The sequence below is a fragment of the Pollachius pollachius genome (assembly GCF_949987615.1).
Source record: "Pollachius pollachius genome assembly, chromosome: 10".
Lineage (NCBI taxonomy): Eukaryota > Metazoa > Chordata > Actinopteri > Gadiformes > Gadidae > Pollachius > Pollachius pollachius.
This window is the reverse complement of record NC_136943.1, coordinates 16,640,721-16,659,720: the sequence shown is the minus strand read 5'-3', so window position 1 is coordinate 16,659,720 and position 19,000 is coordinate 16,640,721. Positions and strand designations below refer to the sequence as shown.

At 44.9% G+C, this 19,000-nt stretch overlaps 1 protein-coding gene across 1 annotated transcript in view; it reads left to right on the top strand.

The window, feature by feature from the left end:
* pcgf3 (polycomb group ring finger 3) overlaps window positions 1-12,517 on the top strand; it is a 35,486-nt gene extending 22,969 nt beyond the window's left edge. Inside the window, exons 7-10 of the mRNA XM_079745076.1 lie at window positions 1,529-1,617; window positions 4,536-4,673; window positions 5,911-5,991; window positions 7,013-12,517. Of these exons, the coding sequence (XP_079601202.1) occupies window positions 1,529-1,617; window positions 4,536-4,673; window positions 5,911-5,991; window positions 7,013-7,060 (356 nt within the window). The 3' untranslated portion in view covers window positions 7,061-12,517. The remainder of the gene's footprint in view (window positions 1-1,528; window positions 1,618-4,535; window positions 4,674-5,910; window positions 5,992-7,012) is intronic.
* The last annotated feature ends 6,483 nt before the right edge of the window (window positions 12,518-19,000 follow it).

Genomic DNA, 19,000 nt, shown 5'->3' with positions numbered 1-19,000 from the left:
GACTTTAGAAACGTTAAGTGGTTCCTATTGTCTCGAGAGTGGGACTAATGTTGCGTATCTAATAATAGAGGAGCCACTGGAAAATATGGTATAAACAGCTCATCTTAGGCTAGGCGCTTCAAAAGCAAACCCTGACTAACTTATGTTTGGCCAGGATTGTAAACCAGCAGCAGTTTAATTTGAGTTTCTCCCTTATGGGGGATTAGCTTTGATTTTTCCTCACACAAGCGTCCCAAAAGGCAAACCAAATTATTAAAATGCATTGGAGTAATTGTTTCCAAAATGCATTGTATAAACATTTGTTATTAACTTGCATCATCAAGAAACCCAAATGGTTTGCCCAAAATAAATTACCTTTTCTTTGAGTCATCAAAGAAATGAAACACTAATTAATAGAACACGAAAAAATGAATCTAGATTTTGAAGAGACACTTGTGGATTTGAACCACGAGGAAGGCAGAGTGTGTGTGTGTGTGTGTGTGGGGTGACTATCCCTACACAGTCTATTTTGGGTTTGATGGCTGTTGAAACCTTGAAATCTGTAGATCCCAAAGCTCTAGAAAGCTCTGTTCATCGCTTCAAAACCGGTTGAGATCTGTGTTCAACGCTCTGTTTGGTGAAATGGGCGGTGTTTTGGTTATTTTGGAGACATCACTCCTCTCCTAGGTTGTTTTGATCAGTGACATGAGAGAGCAATACAAGCCTGTTCCTCTTTTAAGTTTAATGTTGGTCTGACTGTGATTATCTGTCTCGTACTAGCTCTCTCCAAACCTCTCTCTCCCATCCTCTATCCCGCCGTTCTCTCCATCTCCCTCTTTCTTTCTTTCTTTCTTTTCTCCATCTGTCCATCCTCCTCGTCTACCCTCTTCCCCCTCTGATGAATAGAGAGCTAGTGCTTTTGAAGTAAGGGAGAAAGAAGACACCAAGGAGAGAGATAGAAGGACATATTTTCCTGTCTTGACGCAGGGTTCCTCACCCGAGGAGGAGTGAGAATAAAGATTTTTTTCAACACCCTTAGACGATGAAATGCCCGTAGTGTGTGATTTCTGATGATTTTTGCTGGTAAACAGACACCAGCTGTTAAATCACAGAGGGACGGGCACTCTCTAACCGGCTATCAGACCAACCTCGTACCCCCAGCATTTAATTGATTAGCCACACAGTGTAATAGCAGATTGCAGACCGCCTTTTTCTGTCAGAACAGAACAGGATTTCTCCCCGCATTGAACCAATAAGTACCTCTTATAATGGCTCATGTCTTTTGGTCGATGTGGACTAGATAGCACCGAAGGCCAATCATGTTGGATCACTGTTAGAATTTTGGTCGAACAACATCTGAACAAGTCATGTATTATGCACCAATTTATCTTTATTTATCAGAATGCATGATGGGTTAGTGTTGGCCATGCAGTGAGTGTGTGTGTGTGTGTGTGGGTTTGTGTGTGTTGACATACATAATGTTAAACACACTATCATTAACATCCCGTTAGAAGGCTAGGGTCCCTCATCTTCTTATTTTTTTCACCAGGGGACGCAAAATCAGAGGAGACGACAAATAAGGAGGCCGGGGAAGAGAAACCAGAGGAGGACAATGACTATCACCGTAGCGACGAACAGGTATGGCTCCACCAATCACGTGCATTTAACCATGCTAGCAGCACATAGCAGGCCTCATAGGGACGGGATGCTTGCAGGTTTAATCCCCAGCAAAATGTGAGATTCCTAACTTCTCCTGATCAACTATTATTTGCTTTGGGGGAAGCCATTAATGTTTTTTCAACAATTTCTCAGTTCTCATTTAGGTAAATTCTCCTTTTTGAAAGTTGCAGCTTGTGTTGCTTTTTATTTGCATTGATGTCGAACAAAGCATCCAATCCATCAGTAAGCCCCTGCACCCAGCACAGTTACTAAAAAAACCTTTTAAACCAATAGGAAGCAAGACAAGTTGACTTCAAATTACCAAGCAGACTCTTTAAACCTTTTTTTTATTAAATTATATTACTTAAATTCCAAACCCAAGGTAAAGAACAAGATTGTTGTTATTTTTCGGTTGTTAAAATTGAGATGTGTCGTAGCTTTTGGTGAATTGCATTGGAACAACCAGGTCTATAATGTAGATAAAGTCTTATCTAGCAACTGTTAGTAATATTCTTATTAGGGGTATTCTGCGGATTAGATCTAAATTCAAATGTCAATAATCCTGCAGAGCTTGAGGCCAAATGGCACACTCTGGCCTTCCGACATGCCTTTTGAATAAAAAGTGCTCCCTAAAAGAAGCTGTCAACAGCAGCCAATCGGCTCGCTTCCTGCCCGCAGGGAAAGACATCGTGTCTGGTGGGGGTCGAAGGTCATTCAGCCGCCCTCTGAAACGGGTTCAGAATACATAATGGTACCACTGCAGTGGGCAGAATGACAGAGAGGGAGAAGGCGTGGGGAAGGCTGAGGCTTGGTGCATAGCGATGTGAGTGAAGCATGTTGTTGACCACAGTTCTAACACTGAAGAACAATAAGAAGGAGAGGATCACAAGGTGGGAGAAGAAGACGAGAAGCCGAAAAGTACTGAGATAAGTTAAAGTCCTGGACAGGGAGAAGAATGGACTCAGAGTAGACAAACTGGATGTAATAGATATGTGGAGGAGAGATGAGGTACTAAGGAGGAGATGGTTGGAGAGAGGAGGAGATGGTTGCGGCTGGTCAGTTAGCGCATGGGGCTCACTCTACATGCTACATGCTATGCATGTTAGCGCACGTGCACTTCCCTTGGTAACGGATTGGGTAGTCTACATAGCTTTCTACCTACCCGGCGACCTGCGCACACTGCCAGTGCACTCATTGTTCATGACTGGGGTCTACCCACGACGCACTCAGCAGACCAGAAGGATGGCCCGAAGGGAGAGGTTGGATTTTTCGGTTGGGTATTTAAAGGAAATAACTTACTCTGGCTGGTTTCGCCAAGTTGCCTACCCTAGCTTTAATTGGCATGTGTGAATGTGGGTGGTTATATGTTGCCGAGCATGCTGATGTACTTCACACACATCACAACATGATGCCTTCAATGTAAAGAGGCCCTGCTGTTGGTTGAATAAAACCTAATAAAATGAGTCTCTGAGAGAAATTGGGACATACAGTATTTCCTGGTATAATATTTAAGACCAACAACACATTTTCATAAGTAACTGACTCACTGGCTCAACTGGAGAGAAAGAATCAGTACAGTTAAGAAGAGGCTTACAGTTTAGAAAAGAGGAGGAGGAGGAAAAAAACCGAGAATAGGGGAAATGTGTGTAGGAGGAGAGCAGAGGAGGAACAGAAGAGGCGAGATCAGGCCTCCAGCCGCTAGGTCGTACGGTACAGGCCGATGTCTAGAACCTGACACTAGAGTTCTATGAATCCTCAGTGGCTGTGTACCCCCTAACAGCCGACCATACAGCAAACCACCTCGAGGCTGTGGTAGGGAGAGATAGCTTGAAAATCAAACTATTGCAATGCATGTACTGATAAACAATATTGTTTTTTGCTACCTCTCCTCTGCTTTGGCAATTAAGGGTTAGAGAGAGAGAGAGAGAGAGAGAGAGAGAGAGAAGCTGGGAAAGAGGCATGGAGAGAAGAAAGAGAGAGAACAAGGGCCTAGAGACAGAGAAAGATGAGTGGTTGCGGGTGAGAGAGAGGGTGAATAAGAGAGGGTTGAGTGATAGACGGAGAGGGGTGAGATGGAGAGAGAGAGGAGGGGGAGTTTGAGAGAGATGGAGAGAAAGAGGGGTAAGCTGGGCAAAGAGGCATGGAGAGAAGAAAGAGAGAGCTAATGAGAGCCCCGCCCCGGTTGGAGGAAAACAGCCAGGAGAAGGTGAAAGACACCAAGGTCATAGCAAAATCCCGTCAGCCAATCACCAACCTGCTCTGCCGTTTCCGTGGTAACACATTCTGAAATACCCCAGAGATATGTGAATAGTTTTATATGTCACAGTCGTGTATAGGGAATACTTTACATTTGAATATTTCAATCCTTAACATACATTCTAATTCAATTTTTGATAATCACGTCTGGATTATGATCACACACACACACACACACACACACACACACACACACACACACACACACACACACACACACACACACACACACGAGGGCCTTGATTGAGAGATCATGCAATCAGACACACGTTCATGCTGTAATTTACCCCTTACCATCTTCCTGTGGTGTCTGTTACGACTCTTCCATTTTGTTGTTATTTTCTCCAGTCTGGCAGTCCACAAACCCAGTGTTGTCCACTCGTTGTCCATGACTGCAGACCCCCACCGTTCTGCATTACGCTACAAAGCTTTTATCTACATGAATACACAGCAATCTACGAAGTGCTGGTGTCCCCCATGAACAGAGTATACACATCGACAGTGATGTCATGCTGTATGGATTCAAAGGGATGTCGGCTCAACATGCACGAGTTCGATCAGGGTTCTAGAGAGTTGGCATTTGTCAATGCTTATTCGTCAAGTATTGAGCTCCATGTGTGTGTTCCTGTGTATGTGTGCAGGTGAGCATCTGTCTGGAGTGCAACAGCAGTAAACTGCGGGGGCTGAAGAGGAAGTGGATTCGCTGCTCGGCCCAGGCCACCGTCTTGCACCTCAAGAAGTTCATCGCCAAGAAGCTCAACCTCACCTCCTTCAACGAGGTACAGCGCCCCATGGTGGCCGCAAGGCACACCACGCGCTTCTGGAATTCCGTATGCTGCTTTCCCATTCGCCCTACCTGCTTCTTAATGACATGTGTCTGCACTCACTGTTTTGGATATACATGTCTGCTACGAATGACAAATTAATCAAATATGAAACGAAAAACAGAATCTTTTACTCATACAGACATCAAATTCAAGATCAGTTCACACACAAAGCACACACGGACACACACCCTTATAACCAACACCCGCACCACATACACCCAGGCCTTGGTAGTGTGTCGACCCAGTAACATTCTGTCATGTCTCCGTCAAAACAGCACATACTGCGTGTGAGCTTGTGTGTCTGTATGTGTGTTTTTTGTGTGAATAGCTCTGTTTGTGTGTTTGTCAGTGTGTATGTGTGCATGGGTAGCTCTCTGTGTTGTGTGTGTCTGTGTGTGTACCCCTCGGTCTGGTGTGGGTTTAAGGCTTTATATGTGTCTGTAGGTGTGTGTGTGTTCAGGCATCGTATTGATTGATATTCTCTCAGTTGCATCCTAAGAGGGTGGAGCTAACCCACGCAGGGCTGATGTCTGCTATTCTCTTGCACCTGCCATCATTGAGAAGGGTGTAGGGGGAGGTGTTGGTGGGTGGCTGGGGAGGGAGGGTGGTCTTCCATAACACAACTAAGACAGAATGAGCCATGGTGCGTCACCGGGACCACGGGTCTGGACCTGGCAGTGCTCCAAAAAGACTCCACCAGGACACTTTCATTTCTCCTCCTGAGCCCACCATTCTTTCTGCTTCCTTTGTCCTTCTCTTCCTCTCTTCCACCACTGTCTCCTTCATTCTCTTTTAATCTACCTCTGTTATTTATTCCTCTCTCCCCCTTTCTATTCACCCTCCGTCTCCACCTCAAGGTATTGTTAGACCCCCTTTCTGTCTTTCTTTCTTTCTTTCTTTCTGCTCTTACTTACTTAACCCCATCCAACTATAATTAACATGTCTAAATGCCCAACACTATCATGTCTTTAGGTCTCTAATTTACTCATTTACTCTGTTAGTCTTTAGCAGACATTTTTGGATATTCTTACATATCATAAAGGAGCAGGCAGGAATGAAGGGCGTCTTGCTCAAGGATGCCTTCAGGAAGACGGTGGACATTCGGGACTGAATCCAGAGCCTTTTTGGGCGAATTTATTGTTAAACTCCAACTAATGGTTAAATAATGATGTTTTTGTGTCTCTCTCAGCTGGACATTTTATGCAACGAGGAGATTCTGGGCAAGGACCACACTTTGAAATTTGTTGTTGTGACAAGATGGAGATTTAAGGTACTGATCGATCAAATGTTTTATTCATTGATCTGTCGCTCGAGAGCCAGACCGCAGCGATAATGATTCACTTAGCAACTCCAGTGTGAGGGGAATATTGATCTGTTCAACACCATGAGAAAGGGGTTCCAGTAAAATGTTAACCGTGAATATAAATTATTATTTTATGTCATAGATTTGACATTACTATGCCAAATTATAATATTTGGTGTTTATTTACATGCCTCTAGACCTGAAATAGCCTTGAGTTCTATATGATGCGTTTAAGCGAGTGAAAAGCCCCTCAACATTTTTCTTGGTATTCTTTTCCCTGTTAAAACAATTTTATTCTATTTCTCTTTCGAGCCGATGAGAGTGTCAGAACATGAGGGGAAGTGCGCACTTTGAGCTTTGTATGTACCGTAATACTAAGTTACCTGTGTATGCATTTGTTGATCATTTTGTAGCAGTGTACCAAGACAAATTCCTTGTGTGTACATTCCTAATGTTTTAACTTACTAACTACTGCTACGTTGTCTGTAGATGTGTGTGTGTGTATAGATATTTATTGACATTTATAATCAGGGTGGTGTCAAACTTCATATATTATCTTTTAGCTAACAGACAACTTAAGCTAACAGACTAATTGGTGTAAAGTGTGTAAAAATATCCCTGTACCTATTTTTTGGTACTCCTCCATGCGGTCTGAAAGTGTGCCGAAAAAGTGGAGCTACACACACCGTCCGTTGATTGGTATACAGAATCGTCAATTCCGTGCAACAGAGTTTTTAATAAGCAGAAGCAATACAATCTTTTTTTAATTAATACAGAACATTTTGTTATATTTGTTTAGACCCCTCTGCTTTGCGTCAGGGTCTTGCATCACCACCCCAGGGTTTATTTTGCAATAATAATAGTCAGAGAGAGAGAGATCTTCGTTATAACCAATTGTTCATGTGACAATAATGCCCTAAACAAGAGGTATAATGGGATTGATAATTTCAGAGCCACGCTGAGACTCATTTTCCATTTATTTCACCAGAAATCTCCGCTCCTTCTCCACTACAGACCGAAGATGGACCTGCTGTAGCCAGGACTCCCGGCTCTTTGGTTTGATTTCTGTTGTATTTTCTACCGTGTTCTGTTTTGTGTTGGACAGCGGGGTCTGGGTAGGACTGTTTTGCTCCCCCTCTGTATCGCGAGTTGCCGATGGGATAGTTTTTCTTTTTGTACTGAGACGATGAAACCCGCGGGGAGGGAGAGACCGACCGTGGTGAGAAAATCCACACCAGCAGAACTAGAGCTGAATGAGGAGGGGTCGACAGGACAAACCAACAGATCACACTGACCTCCAGCACACACTGCTCCCTTGGAAGCTTCTGGAACTAAGATCAACCTTTTTTTTTATTATTGTGTGTTCGCTACGTCCTAAATATGTGAACGGAAAAAAATAATTCCCGCTGGAGAGAGAGCATATATTTATACTTTTGTACAGACGAGATACATGGAGCCGTGAATATATTGGTGCTCTGTTTACACACAAACCACAAACAAACAAACAAACAATGAGATGTCGGTGAGGGGGTTTGGGGGCGTAACCCATTTTTTTCTTTTTATTTGTACTATTTTTTTCAACCTACTTCCTGGTTAAATATTGGATGGGAAGGAGGGTGTTTTTTGATACAAGGTAGGTTTCTTCCCAAACAACTGTAGTCACATCAGAGCATCGATAAAGTTATATCCAAGATGTAATTTTTCTTAAGTTGTTTATCAAACCATGTTTCGGTTTTTGTTTATTTTATTTGCTTTTTATTTACTTTTGGGTTCTTCAGATTGTCAAATTGTGAATAGGCTGACTTTTTTGTGTAGTAATTTATGTTCTATATATAGATATTGTACATAAAATGTCATTACAAGAGTGCAAGAGAGAGAGAGACAGAGAGAGAGAGACTTTAGACTGTTAAAAGATGGGATTCCAGAAGTGCTATCTATATGTTGGGCCACATGTATGTAGTCTGGCTTTACAAATAGGTTCACAAAGAACCGCTATCCGTATCAGAATATATAAATCTACATCTTTATTTTGTCTGAAGAAGGCACAAAAAATGTATATCAAATCCTCCATTCTATGTGTATTCGGGGCCTTCGTATGCTTTTATTTTGGTAAATTGCTGTTATGTCGCGTTTTCAGCTAGAACCAGAAATCCAACCTTTAGTACCCCACATTCAGTCATCCATCCCTCCCAACTCAAATACTTTTTCATTCAACATGCTGTTATTTTTCAAATACGGTACAACAGAAAAGTGCATCAAACTGTCATAAACAATTCCCCGGAAAACGCTTGGAGAAATGGCAAGGGCTTAGTCGAAGAATGGGATCAAGTTCTTTTAAATTATTATTCTATTAATCTACATTTCTTAGTAACTAATCCATCTGCTGTCAAACAATCAAAAACATCTCTGGACACAGAAAATATATAGCTGACACTATTGCTAGAAGCTTATTATTAGCTTGCTTCTTCTCGAACAGTCTTATCGCGACAGAAATTGGTTCTGTCTACCAACTTCCATCATTGCAAATTTAAGGCAAAAATGATATATTGGGATTAACAGCATATAAAGTGTTAATGTGAAAAATATGATTCAAAGAAATTTATAATAACTCTTCAAAATACCAATTTATGAACAAAATCAGATGTTTCACAGGGGACTGAGTCATTTTCCAATAGTTTTGATACACAATTGTATAACAAATTATGGCTATTTTGTCATTTGGTGCTCATGTGTGTATGTTATACCCTTGAAAGATTCCTCAACTGTCGGACTTTAACTGTGACCTCAGCAAAGCCATTAAAGTAGATCTTGAGCTTTCTGAGTAATTTCCACCCTGTTTCAACACCAATGCCCCACTTCTCTGATAACCAACACTTCACTGGCCATTTTAACTTGTGTTATACAATGGCCATTCCCACCATTTTCCTTGCTATGATCTTAACCACCCTCCAATCATCCCTTCCTCATTCAAAACTGGAAGCATCACCATCCCCCACCCTATCCCATAATGTGGTCAACCCCACCCTATTCCCTTCTGTGATCACCATCGACCCTCATCCTATCTGATAATGTGGTCATCCCCACCCAATTCTCTTCTATGATCACAACCACCCAACACGCTTTACCTTAATCTGGTTACTACCACGCTATTCCCAATTGTGATAACGACCCTAATCTGGTCAGCACTACCCTATTTACTACTCTGATCACCAACACCCACCACCCTATACCGTAATGGGGTCACCACCCTAATCACCTCTGTGATCACCATTACCCATCCCTTAATGTGGTCATCCCCACCCTATTCAATAATGTGATCACCATCGACCCCCAACCTATCCCATAATGTCGTCATCCCCTCCCTATTCACGACTGTGATCACCACCACCCTATCCCTTAATGTGGTCATCCCCACCCTATTCAATAATGTGATCACCATCGACCCCCAACCTATCCCATAATGTCGTCATCCCCTCCCTATTCACGACTGATCACCACCACCCTATCCCTTAATGTGGTCATCCCCACCCTATTCAATAATGTGATCACCATCGACCCCCAACCTATCCCATAATGTCGTCATCCCCTCCCTATTCACGACTGATCACCACCACCCTATCCCTTAATGTGGTTATCACCTCACTATTCCCTTTTGAGGTCCTCTTCACCCTTAACCCTGGTTATTCAGATGGTGTTATTGTCGTTTGAACCAATGTATTGATTCGGTAGAAGTTTCATTCATTTTTCCTTCTACAACAACCTTCATGTTTGATTTGAGTGGGAATGGAAAGTTTTGCCTCGGTCACCAAGGCAACCCCAACCTGTTGTGGAAAAGCCCACATTCTCCATCGATTCACTGTTTTGTTCTTTGTTTGAGGTGCTTCTGTGAGATGAAATAAGTTGTTTGATATGTTTCAGGTGCTAACGGTGTATTAACTCTCTCCTGAGACACAACAGAATCAATAACAGGAAGACTATGGAACATTAATGGCTGTTTCATTTTTATGAAAGAAAATTGTGTGAAAACCTATCAAATACCTTGTGATTTTTTTCATGACCAGCTTGACCAAAACGCCTTTTGTTTTTGATTATGTTTTTTCAGGAGAATAATAACCCTAACCATAATTATTAATTCATTATTGTTTATTATTCTCCTTATTTGGTTATCTGGAGATCCCGGCTTGCATATAATCTAATCCTAGGTTTCCAATTCTAAATTAGCAGGAAATGTGTTGGTTACACAGTTAAAACGGCCCATCTAATGACAATAATGCAATCTCATGGTAGATTCACATAGTTCCCATGACAACCCCTTGGTGTCCTGTTCACTATTCTCATTGTGTTAATTTTGGCAGCATTTTTACCTACAATGTGTGTCCCAGACGGGTTAGTACCACCACATCCTTGGGTCTTAAGAGACAGCATACAGAATCATTTACCGGAAAATCCCCCCCCCCCCCCCCCCATCCCCACAGTGCTGGAGAATAATCGAAACATCCCAAAAGATCTCTCAATGTTTAACTCCTCTGGCCGTTGTCTAAGCCATGCCATGGTTTGACAGTGATCCATCAGCTCCTTCTAATTTAAGACCTTAGGCATAACAGATTGACCAAAGGCCTGCAGAAAACCATGATGCATTAAAACGTTAGGTACATAAACATCACACAGCATCATTGTCAAACATTGGGGTGTTCGTTCAGAATACACCTGAACACACAATCGCCCCCTGCAGCCGCTGAGATTGCGACCCTTACTCACTAACATCCCCAACAGCCACGTTATGTGTTGGCATGACGCCGGAGTGTGCATATTCAGGTCACTTTTTTTAGAGTCATGTGTATCTTTTTTTTTTATGAGTTTCAAGAGTCGTGTTTTTCGGGGGCGTTGCCACGGTGATCTTGAAGCTGGGCGTCTGGGAGGAGCTTCTCGTCTGTTCCTTTCCCATGGTGCTTGACTATGGTGCTAACATCTTCTGACCTGATACTTTTCTAAATACTCTAGTCAAATTTATTCAGGGAGAGAAAATGTGAGTCTTCCCTTTCTTTGTGAAGTAATTACATTAAAAGCAGGTACTGCACAAATGTTTTATTTAAATGCATTATGGAACCTGACTAAGTGGTCTTGAACAGTACGGGTGCTTTGAAGTTGTAGCTGTGTGTTCAAGTAGTTCCTGTAGGCGCTGGGTCACAGCGTTTCAAGTAGAAAGGCAGTGGCATGTGGGCTTCACGGGTTGCTGCACACGCAGTTATCTGAAGAGTGTGTGTGTGTGTGTGTGTGTGTGTGTGTGTGTGTGAGTGACAAGGATTAAAAAGAAAAAAGCAACACAACAGAAATGTGGGTTAGCAGAGGTCAGCTTGACAGTACGTTGGAACTAAAACTCCAGAAGTCCATCTTGGAGCTTGCGCTTTAAAAAACCTGCACTACTCTGCAATACAGAACATAACTATTGGCCTTCGCAACAAACCGTGTTGCAGGCTGGCCTTTAGGCAATGTAACCATGCAGACACTTGTTCTCTGTAGAGAGGAAAGCTGTAAGTGATGTACTACACTAATCTACGCAAACTTTCTAGTGTTTTGAGACTGATTTGCCCCCCCTCCCCAGCGATCTATATTCTGGCACGCCCCCATGAGCCATAACAGACGACCTCTGTAAATTTGTCCACTTTAGTATTATTTATTGAGGCTGTAAAATATTCCGATATTGTGTTTTGTTTAAAAACATATTTCTTTCCCATGTGTTCATTTTGTTGTATACTTTATTCTCTCCATCGAACTTCATTGTATTTTGAAACGGGCTACTGTACTCATGCACATGTTCTTTTGAAATTTTGGAATTTATAACAATACATTTCATGTTATTTTTCCTGTTTTCTTGTTCGTGCTCTCATCTACATTTTTCCGTGTAACAACCACACACAAGGTGTGCTAATATTTGAATCGAGGGAAAAGTGAAACACAAAATACTTCTCTTCAATCTGGCAGTGTTCATTTGTATTTACAAAGATTCTATTTTGAATAATGTGCAATATGTGTTTCTCAGACAGTTCCTGATTTCACTGTACAGCTCAAACTGTTTTATTTCCAGTCGATTCCTCAGGTCACACACACTGCCTTCAGTTAGGCAACCAGGGAATCTCAGAATTTACACTAATGCATCGCAAACACAAAACGACTGGACTTTACTACGCTTTCCGTCTCTTATTTCGGGTTCTTATGACAGTTTTTCCTTTCAGACTTTGTTTGTTTCTTGTTTTTGTTGTCTATTTTTCTTGGTGAATGCAGGCACTTATTCAGGTGTCCATTTTCCTTTCCCGCCTTTTTTTTATGAATGTTATTTATTGCACATGTAATGAAATGTTTCTTTCATTGCCACATATAAGTCAAGGAGTTTGGGGTCGAGACCGGGGTTGGAATTTCTTACGTAGAAAAATTTCGGAGGCTTTTGTCAAAACCTAAGTGTGTATTTCATCAATAAATGCCTTTTTAAAAGTGTTATCAGTGAACTGCTGTTTCATGTTTGTCAGACAAGTTGGTGTGTACTTTCAAACCTTTACTTGGTCAAAACTGAGTAACAGAGGCGATGTGGTTGCTGTATTTACATGCATTGTCAAATGGATACATATTAGCAGTGAATTGTTCTTGTATCTTATGAAATTATTCACAGCAGCAGTTGGCTCCATACTGGTCCCAACGTTCAGTAACTGCATAACGCTCCCTCAAAGAACCACCCTCTTGCTGTTGAGCAAGGCACTTTAATGTCACTCAAAGACAGTCAAAACCACGACACACTACAAAAGGGGTCTGTGTTCATCTGGAAATTGACATTTGGTTGTTTGCATAGGCTGCTGAATATGTTTTTTTGAGTACAATATACTCACTGCGATTTGTAGGCTTTTTGTTTAATGAAGCCAAGAGTTGCTTACCATCCCCTGGTCCATGTAGTCCTTGCCTGAGCGGTCATGCAAACGCAAATAATAGCTTGACATTTCTGCAGGTCTTGCAACCGGTTTGTCATGAAATACATGGAGCTAGACGCAATAGTTTACTTGCACCAAATGTGTAACACTGAGCATTTAAAGTGGTACGGCAATCCTAATTCACAATATCCTCATTCTAAGTCCCCCTCCCCTGCCCCCCCTCCAACTTCTGTTGTGGCAGAACTACTACCATAAACTGGATTAGAAGTTCTGCAATAACATAGGACTGCTGGATCCCAGATGAACAGACCCCCGATGTGGCACCTGGATTTGGTCACAAACGGACAATATTGTCTCTGTGAACAAACCCCTTAAGGGTGTGGTGGGTGTAAAGGATGGAGGGGGATATGATGTGAAATGAGCCAGAACATGGCAACATTTTCCATCACAGGGCTCATTAATTACGGGAAGGATGATGTAGGCCAGAAGAATTTGGAGTGCTGCTGTATTTCCTCTTTTCACAACACGACGACACTTGTTTCCTTCATACCTGTACTCCTCACGTGTGTGTGTGTGTGTGTGTGTGTGTGTGTGTGTGTGTGTGTGTGCGCGCGCCTGCCTATGTATCTGTATTTTTTACCCTATGCATATTCCCAGACCTTCACGATTCTATTATTTACCGCATGACCCTGACTGTCAGGTTTAAGCTTTGTGTAGGTATGTGTGTGAGTTTGGATAGAAGCATCTGTTAATAGAATCGAACCCTATCTTGAGCGAGATGCCAGAACCCACCTGCAGCTTAATGACATGTACCTGAATTCAATGTTGCATAGGATAAACGCATCTGATAAACGATTAAGAGTTAATAATTACGAAACGGGGTTGGAAGACCAACTCTGCATGATGTGACCCAGAAAGCACGATTTCATTCCCCTTGCGATTCCATGGTGGACACGTGTGTGTGTGTGTGTGTGTTTGTCTGTGTGTTGGACTTTTAGGCAGCAGAGGTGCGTTTCCCTAAACAGTCAGGAAGTTAGAATTTATGGGCTTATTACTAAGCCCAGTTGTACTATGCAGCAGCCGAAGTACGAGTGTTTCCCAAAAATCTCCAGCTACCATAGCAATACGTAGCTGACCTCCTCGTTGATAAGCTACATATTTATCAGCTAATAAATGGTGAACAGATGTTTTCTGAAGGAGGAGCTCGGAGTTGCTCTGAGGCATTCAATCATTCACAGCTGGAAGCCTCAGAAACTTGGATATTTAGAATACATGCTTGTTATACAGTTGGTGAATATTCGCCAACTTGATTGTGTCTAGCCCACCTATCCTTTGTATTAACATTAGAAACAATTTCGGAAATAATTTTTTGTTTGGAAAAAACGTCTCATGAATTTTTAATGACACTGGCGATTTCATCAGCATAGGCTCTATCTATGCAATAAATAAAGGTGCTGCAAATGGTTGATACCTTTATGGAAAAAGGATAATTCAAACAATGAATTCTACACTATTCTCTGGGATATGGATAAGTGGTTAGGGCACTCACCCTGAGAGTAACAGGTTTTGATGTTTTTTTGCCACCGGTTCAAGCCCTGCCAGATGCGTCTTGTTTCCTCAGTTCTAATGATAGATTTTTGATGTTTAAAGTCTGTCGATCTCTTAACAGTACCTAGGCTGTATATTTCTCTCCTCCTTTTGACAGGGGGGCAGCATCTTGTGTTGTTAATAACTTCGGAGCTTCCTATGTAGGTGAAATGTTTTTTTGGGGAACACTTTCCTATTAACTGTTGAGTCCCTAAGAGGTAGGTTGCTAAGGAAGTTGGCAACTATGCTTTTGTGAAACGAACCCCAGAACGGGAGTTCATCTGAAGAAAATAACTCTCCTGTGAACAGGTGTGTTATACATTTTATGCTGAAATTAATCAATTATAGATTGCTCCAGATCACACTTAAGATTGACTTCTGGTGTAGTACACCCCTTTTTGAAAACCTTTTGAGGAAAATTGTTATTCTTATTTCATTACTCACGCTTGGAAAGAAGTTCTAGAAAAGGTCAGGAGGATTTGGAAAATGTAAAGTTGTGGAAATTGCATTAAATGAAGGATACAATTTTGCACGTTGAGCACACAGTTGTTTGACTCGTTTATTTAGTTTTAGAAAACAGGAATCAAAACGTGCTGCAAGTGAACATATGCCGCATCGGGCTCCGCGTCATGAGAAGCTCGTAATCCTTAAAGGGACAGCGATCCCTGAAACACAGAGACAGTAAACGACATGTCTAACACAGTGTAAAGAACAACACATAACAAAATACTGTAGGTGAATTATGTTACACTCACTACACATGTCCCCCCAGTATTCACCATCAGGAGAAAACAAAAACAAAACAGTCATCGCGGGGGCGGGCGTATTAACCGGCCACAACGGCTGCGTCATACAGGAGGTCGAGGAGCCACAACTGTGGCAGGTGTCCCGCCATGACACGGGTATGAGGCCTGGAGTGTGGGAGTCCCGGGAGGGAGGGGAGCAGGGGGCAGGGGCAGAGCTGGAGGTCGTCCGCGTCGCGGGGGCTGAGCCAATTCAATGGGCCTGGCCACGTCCAAGTGAGCTGGCTTGAGGCGGTCAATGGAGAGTCGCTCCGGCCTGCCGCCCATGTCCACCACAAAATGTTTGTCCCCCGTCTCCAAAACCACAACTTTACATTTTCCAAATCCTCCTGACCTTTTCTAGAACTTCTTTCCAAGCGTGAGTAATGAAATAAGAATAACAATTTTCCTCAAAAGGTTTTCAAAAGGGGTGTACTACACCAGAAGTCAATCTTAAGTGTGATCTGGAGCAATCTATAATTGATTAATTTCAGCATAAAATGTATAACACACCTGTTCACAGGAGAGTTAATTTCTTCAGATGATGGCCCTCGTAGGGGGGCGTAACGGTCCCCTGAGGGCGTCGTGGCGAATGAAAACGTAGTCAGCCGTCCGAAGCCCTGCGGGGATGTGCGACTGAGGGAGGCCGTGACGGGAAGTGGGGACAGGTGCGAAAAGCCTTGCATTGTCCAGTAGTGTGGACCGCTGGAGAGTGGCCGACTAAGGAAGGTGGTGCCAGGGACGAAATCCCCTGGAACCCGCAGCGGCTGGCCATAAACAAGCTCTGCGGAGGAGGACTGTAGGTCTTCCTTTGGTGCAGTCCTGATGCCAAGCAGTATCCATGGGAGCTTGTCGACCCAGTTGCTGTCTTTGAGGCTGGCACGAAGAGCAGCCTTCATCGACCTATGAAATCGCTCACAGAGTCCGATAGCCTGTGGGTGATATGCGGTCGTGTGGTGGAGTTTCACTCCGAGGCTCTGTGCGACAGCGTTCCACAGCTCAGACGTAAACTGCGCGCCCCGGTCAGAGGATATGTCGGAAGGAGTGCCGAAACGGGCAACCCAGGTGCTGATAAACGCCTGTGTCATTTCGACCGACGCTAGCGACGTCAGTGGCACAGCCTCAGGCCAACGGGTGGTCCTGTCAACCATGGTCAACAGGTAGGTGAAACCGTGAGAGGAGGGCAGAGGGCCGACCAGATCCACGTTCACATGGTCAAACCGTCTCTCCGGCGCCGGGAACAACTCCAACGGGGCTTTAGTGTTGCGGTGCACTTTGGCCCGCTGGCACTCAAGACAGGTGTTAGCCCAGTCCCTAACGTCCTTCTTGAGGCCGTGCCAAACAAACTTAGCCGCAACCAATCTCTGTGACGCTTTCGAACCTGGGTGGGAAAGACCATGGATGGCATCAAAAACTTGTCGTCTCCATCCCGTGGGAATGATTGGGCGAGGACTGCCTGTGGAGACGTCACACAGGAGCGTGGTGCCGGCATCGCTAAAAACCACATCCTTTATTTTCAGCCCTGTTGTCGAGGTCCTCAGGAGTTGCACGTCTGGGTCTGTGGTCTGGTCCGCTGCAATGCGGTTGTAATCCAAGCCAAGATGGACTGCTCCTACCACAGCCCATGACAGGCGGTCCGCCACCTGGTTGTCCTTACCGGCAACATGTTGTAAATCCGTGGTGAACTCGGAAATGTAGGACAGATGACGTTGCTGGCGGGCGGACCACGGCTCAGCGACCTTGGCCATGGCCAAAGTCAGCGGCTTGTGGTCGACAAAAGCAGTGAAGTGTCGACCCTCCAACAGGGAACGAAAGTGTTTGATGGCGAGGTAGAGACCAATCAGCTCCCGGTCGAAAGTGCTGTACTTCTGCTCGTTGGGACGCAACTGACGGCTGAAGAAAGCAAGTGGCTGCCAGGCCCCGCCCACCTACTGCTCGTAGACGGCACCGACAGCGTAGTCCGAGGCATCCGAGGTGATGGCGATGGAGGCTGTGGGAGAAGGGTGTGCCAGAATGGTGGCGTTCGCCAGGGCTGCCTTAGTGGCAACAAAAGCCTTGTCCCTGCCCTCAGTCCAGTCCACAGCGTGCTTGGGCTTACCTTGCAAGGCCTCATACAAGGGTCGCATGAGCTGGGCGGCTCGAGGGATGAAACGGTGGTAAAAATTCACCATGCCGAGGAACTCCTGCAGGGACTTGACAGTGAGCGGGCGTGGGAACTGTGCGACCGCCTCCACCTTTGATGGGAGAGGGGCTGCACCGTCCTTAGTGACTCTGTGTCCCAGGAAATCGATGATGGAGGACCAAACTGGCACTTGGCGGGGTTGACAATTAGCCCATGTTGGCTGAGCTGCTCAAAAAGCGTCCGGAGGTGCGCCAGGTGCTGGGATTTGGACGTGCTTGCCACTAGGATGTCATCCAAGTACACAAAAAGAAAAGGCAGCTCCCGCAAAACAGCATCCGCAGGAACTCAAACAGACCAAACGGCGTGATCACTGCTGTTTTGGGAACGTCCAGTGGGTGTACAGGCACCTGATGATATCCCCGGACAAGGTCCACCTTGGAAAAAATCAACATACCAGCCAGGTGGGCCGAAAAATCCTGAATATTCGGCACTGGGTACCGGTCAGGCGTCATTGCCTCATTTAGCCGCCGGTAGTCGCCACACGGGCGCCAGCCGCCGCCGGGTTTGGGGACTATGTGGAGGGGTGAGGCCCACGGGCTGTCGGACCGGCGGACTATACCCAGGCGCTCCATGTTCGCAAACTCAGCCTTCGCAACGGCAAGCTTGGTCGGGTCGAGGCGCCGAGCACGGGCGTAGACGGGTGGACCACTAGTGGTGAGATGGTGCTCCACACCATGCTTCACGGCAGACGCAGAGAAAGTAGGCTGAGTGAGGGCTGGGAAACCGGCAAGTAGACGGTGGAAGTCATCTGAGGTGGAGAGCATGCTAGACAGTCGTATGGAGTCAGCCCCGCTGAGCGTGCACGCATAGGAACAAAACGTGACGGCGTCAATCAAACAGCGGTTCTTTACATCCACCAACAGTCCATGCGCACACAAAAAATCGGCGCCGAGGAGGGGAATGGAGACCTTTGCTGTAATAAAGTCCCAGCCAAACCGATGGCCTCCGAAACACAATTCAATGTACCTCGTTCGGTACGGATGGGGCTACCATTAGCAGCTTCCATAGGGGGGCCGTGGCCGTAGGTCACCATGTCCAAACGGGAAGCAGGAAGGACGCTCCTCAGTACTCCCGTGTCGCACAGGAATCGCTGTCCGGAGATGCTGTCGCGGATGAAAAGCAGCCTGCCAGCACGGTCGACACTCATGGCCACTACCGATTGCGGCCCTGGTGTTTCCCAACCCGCCGTAACTGCATGGCGGACGGCATTTAAGAGCCTTCGGTCCAAACTTTGCATGGTAGAAACACATGCCTGAAGACTGCTGCGGGCCTGAAGACTGCTGGGGGTCAGAAGACAGCTGCCGACGAGAAGTGGTGGCAGCGATGAGCGTGGAGTCGTCCAGTGTCACAGGAGCGATGTGCGCGGGAAAAATCCCGGCCACACAGTGCCCTTGACCCGCCAGGAAAAATTGATCAGCCCCCTCAGCCAGCCTCCGACAGTCAGTAATCATGGTGTTGGCCAAAGCAGCCCTCACTTGGGAAGGCAGCTGACGCAGGAAAAGCTGAAC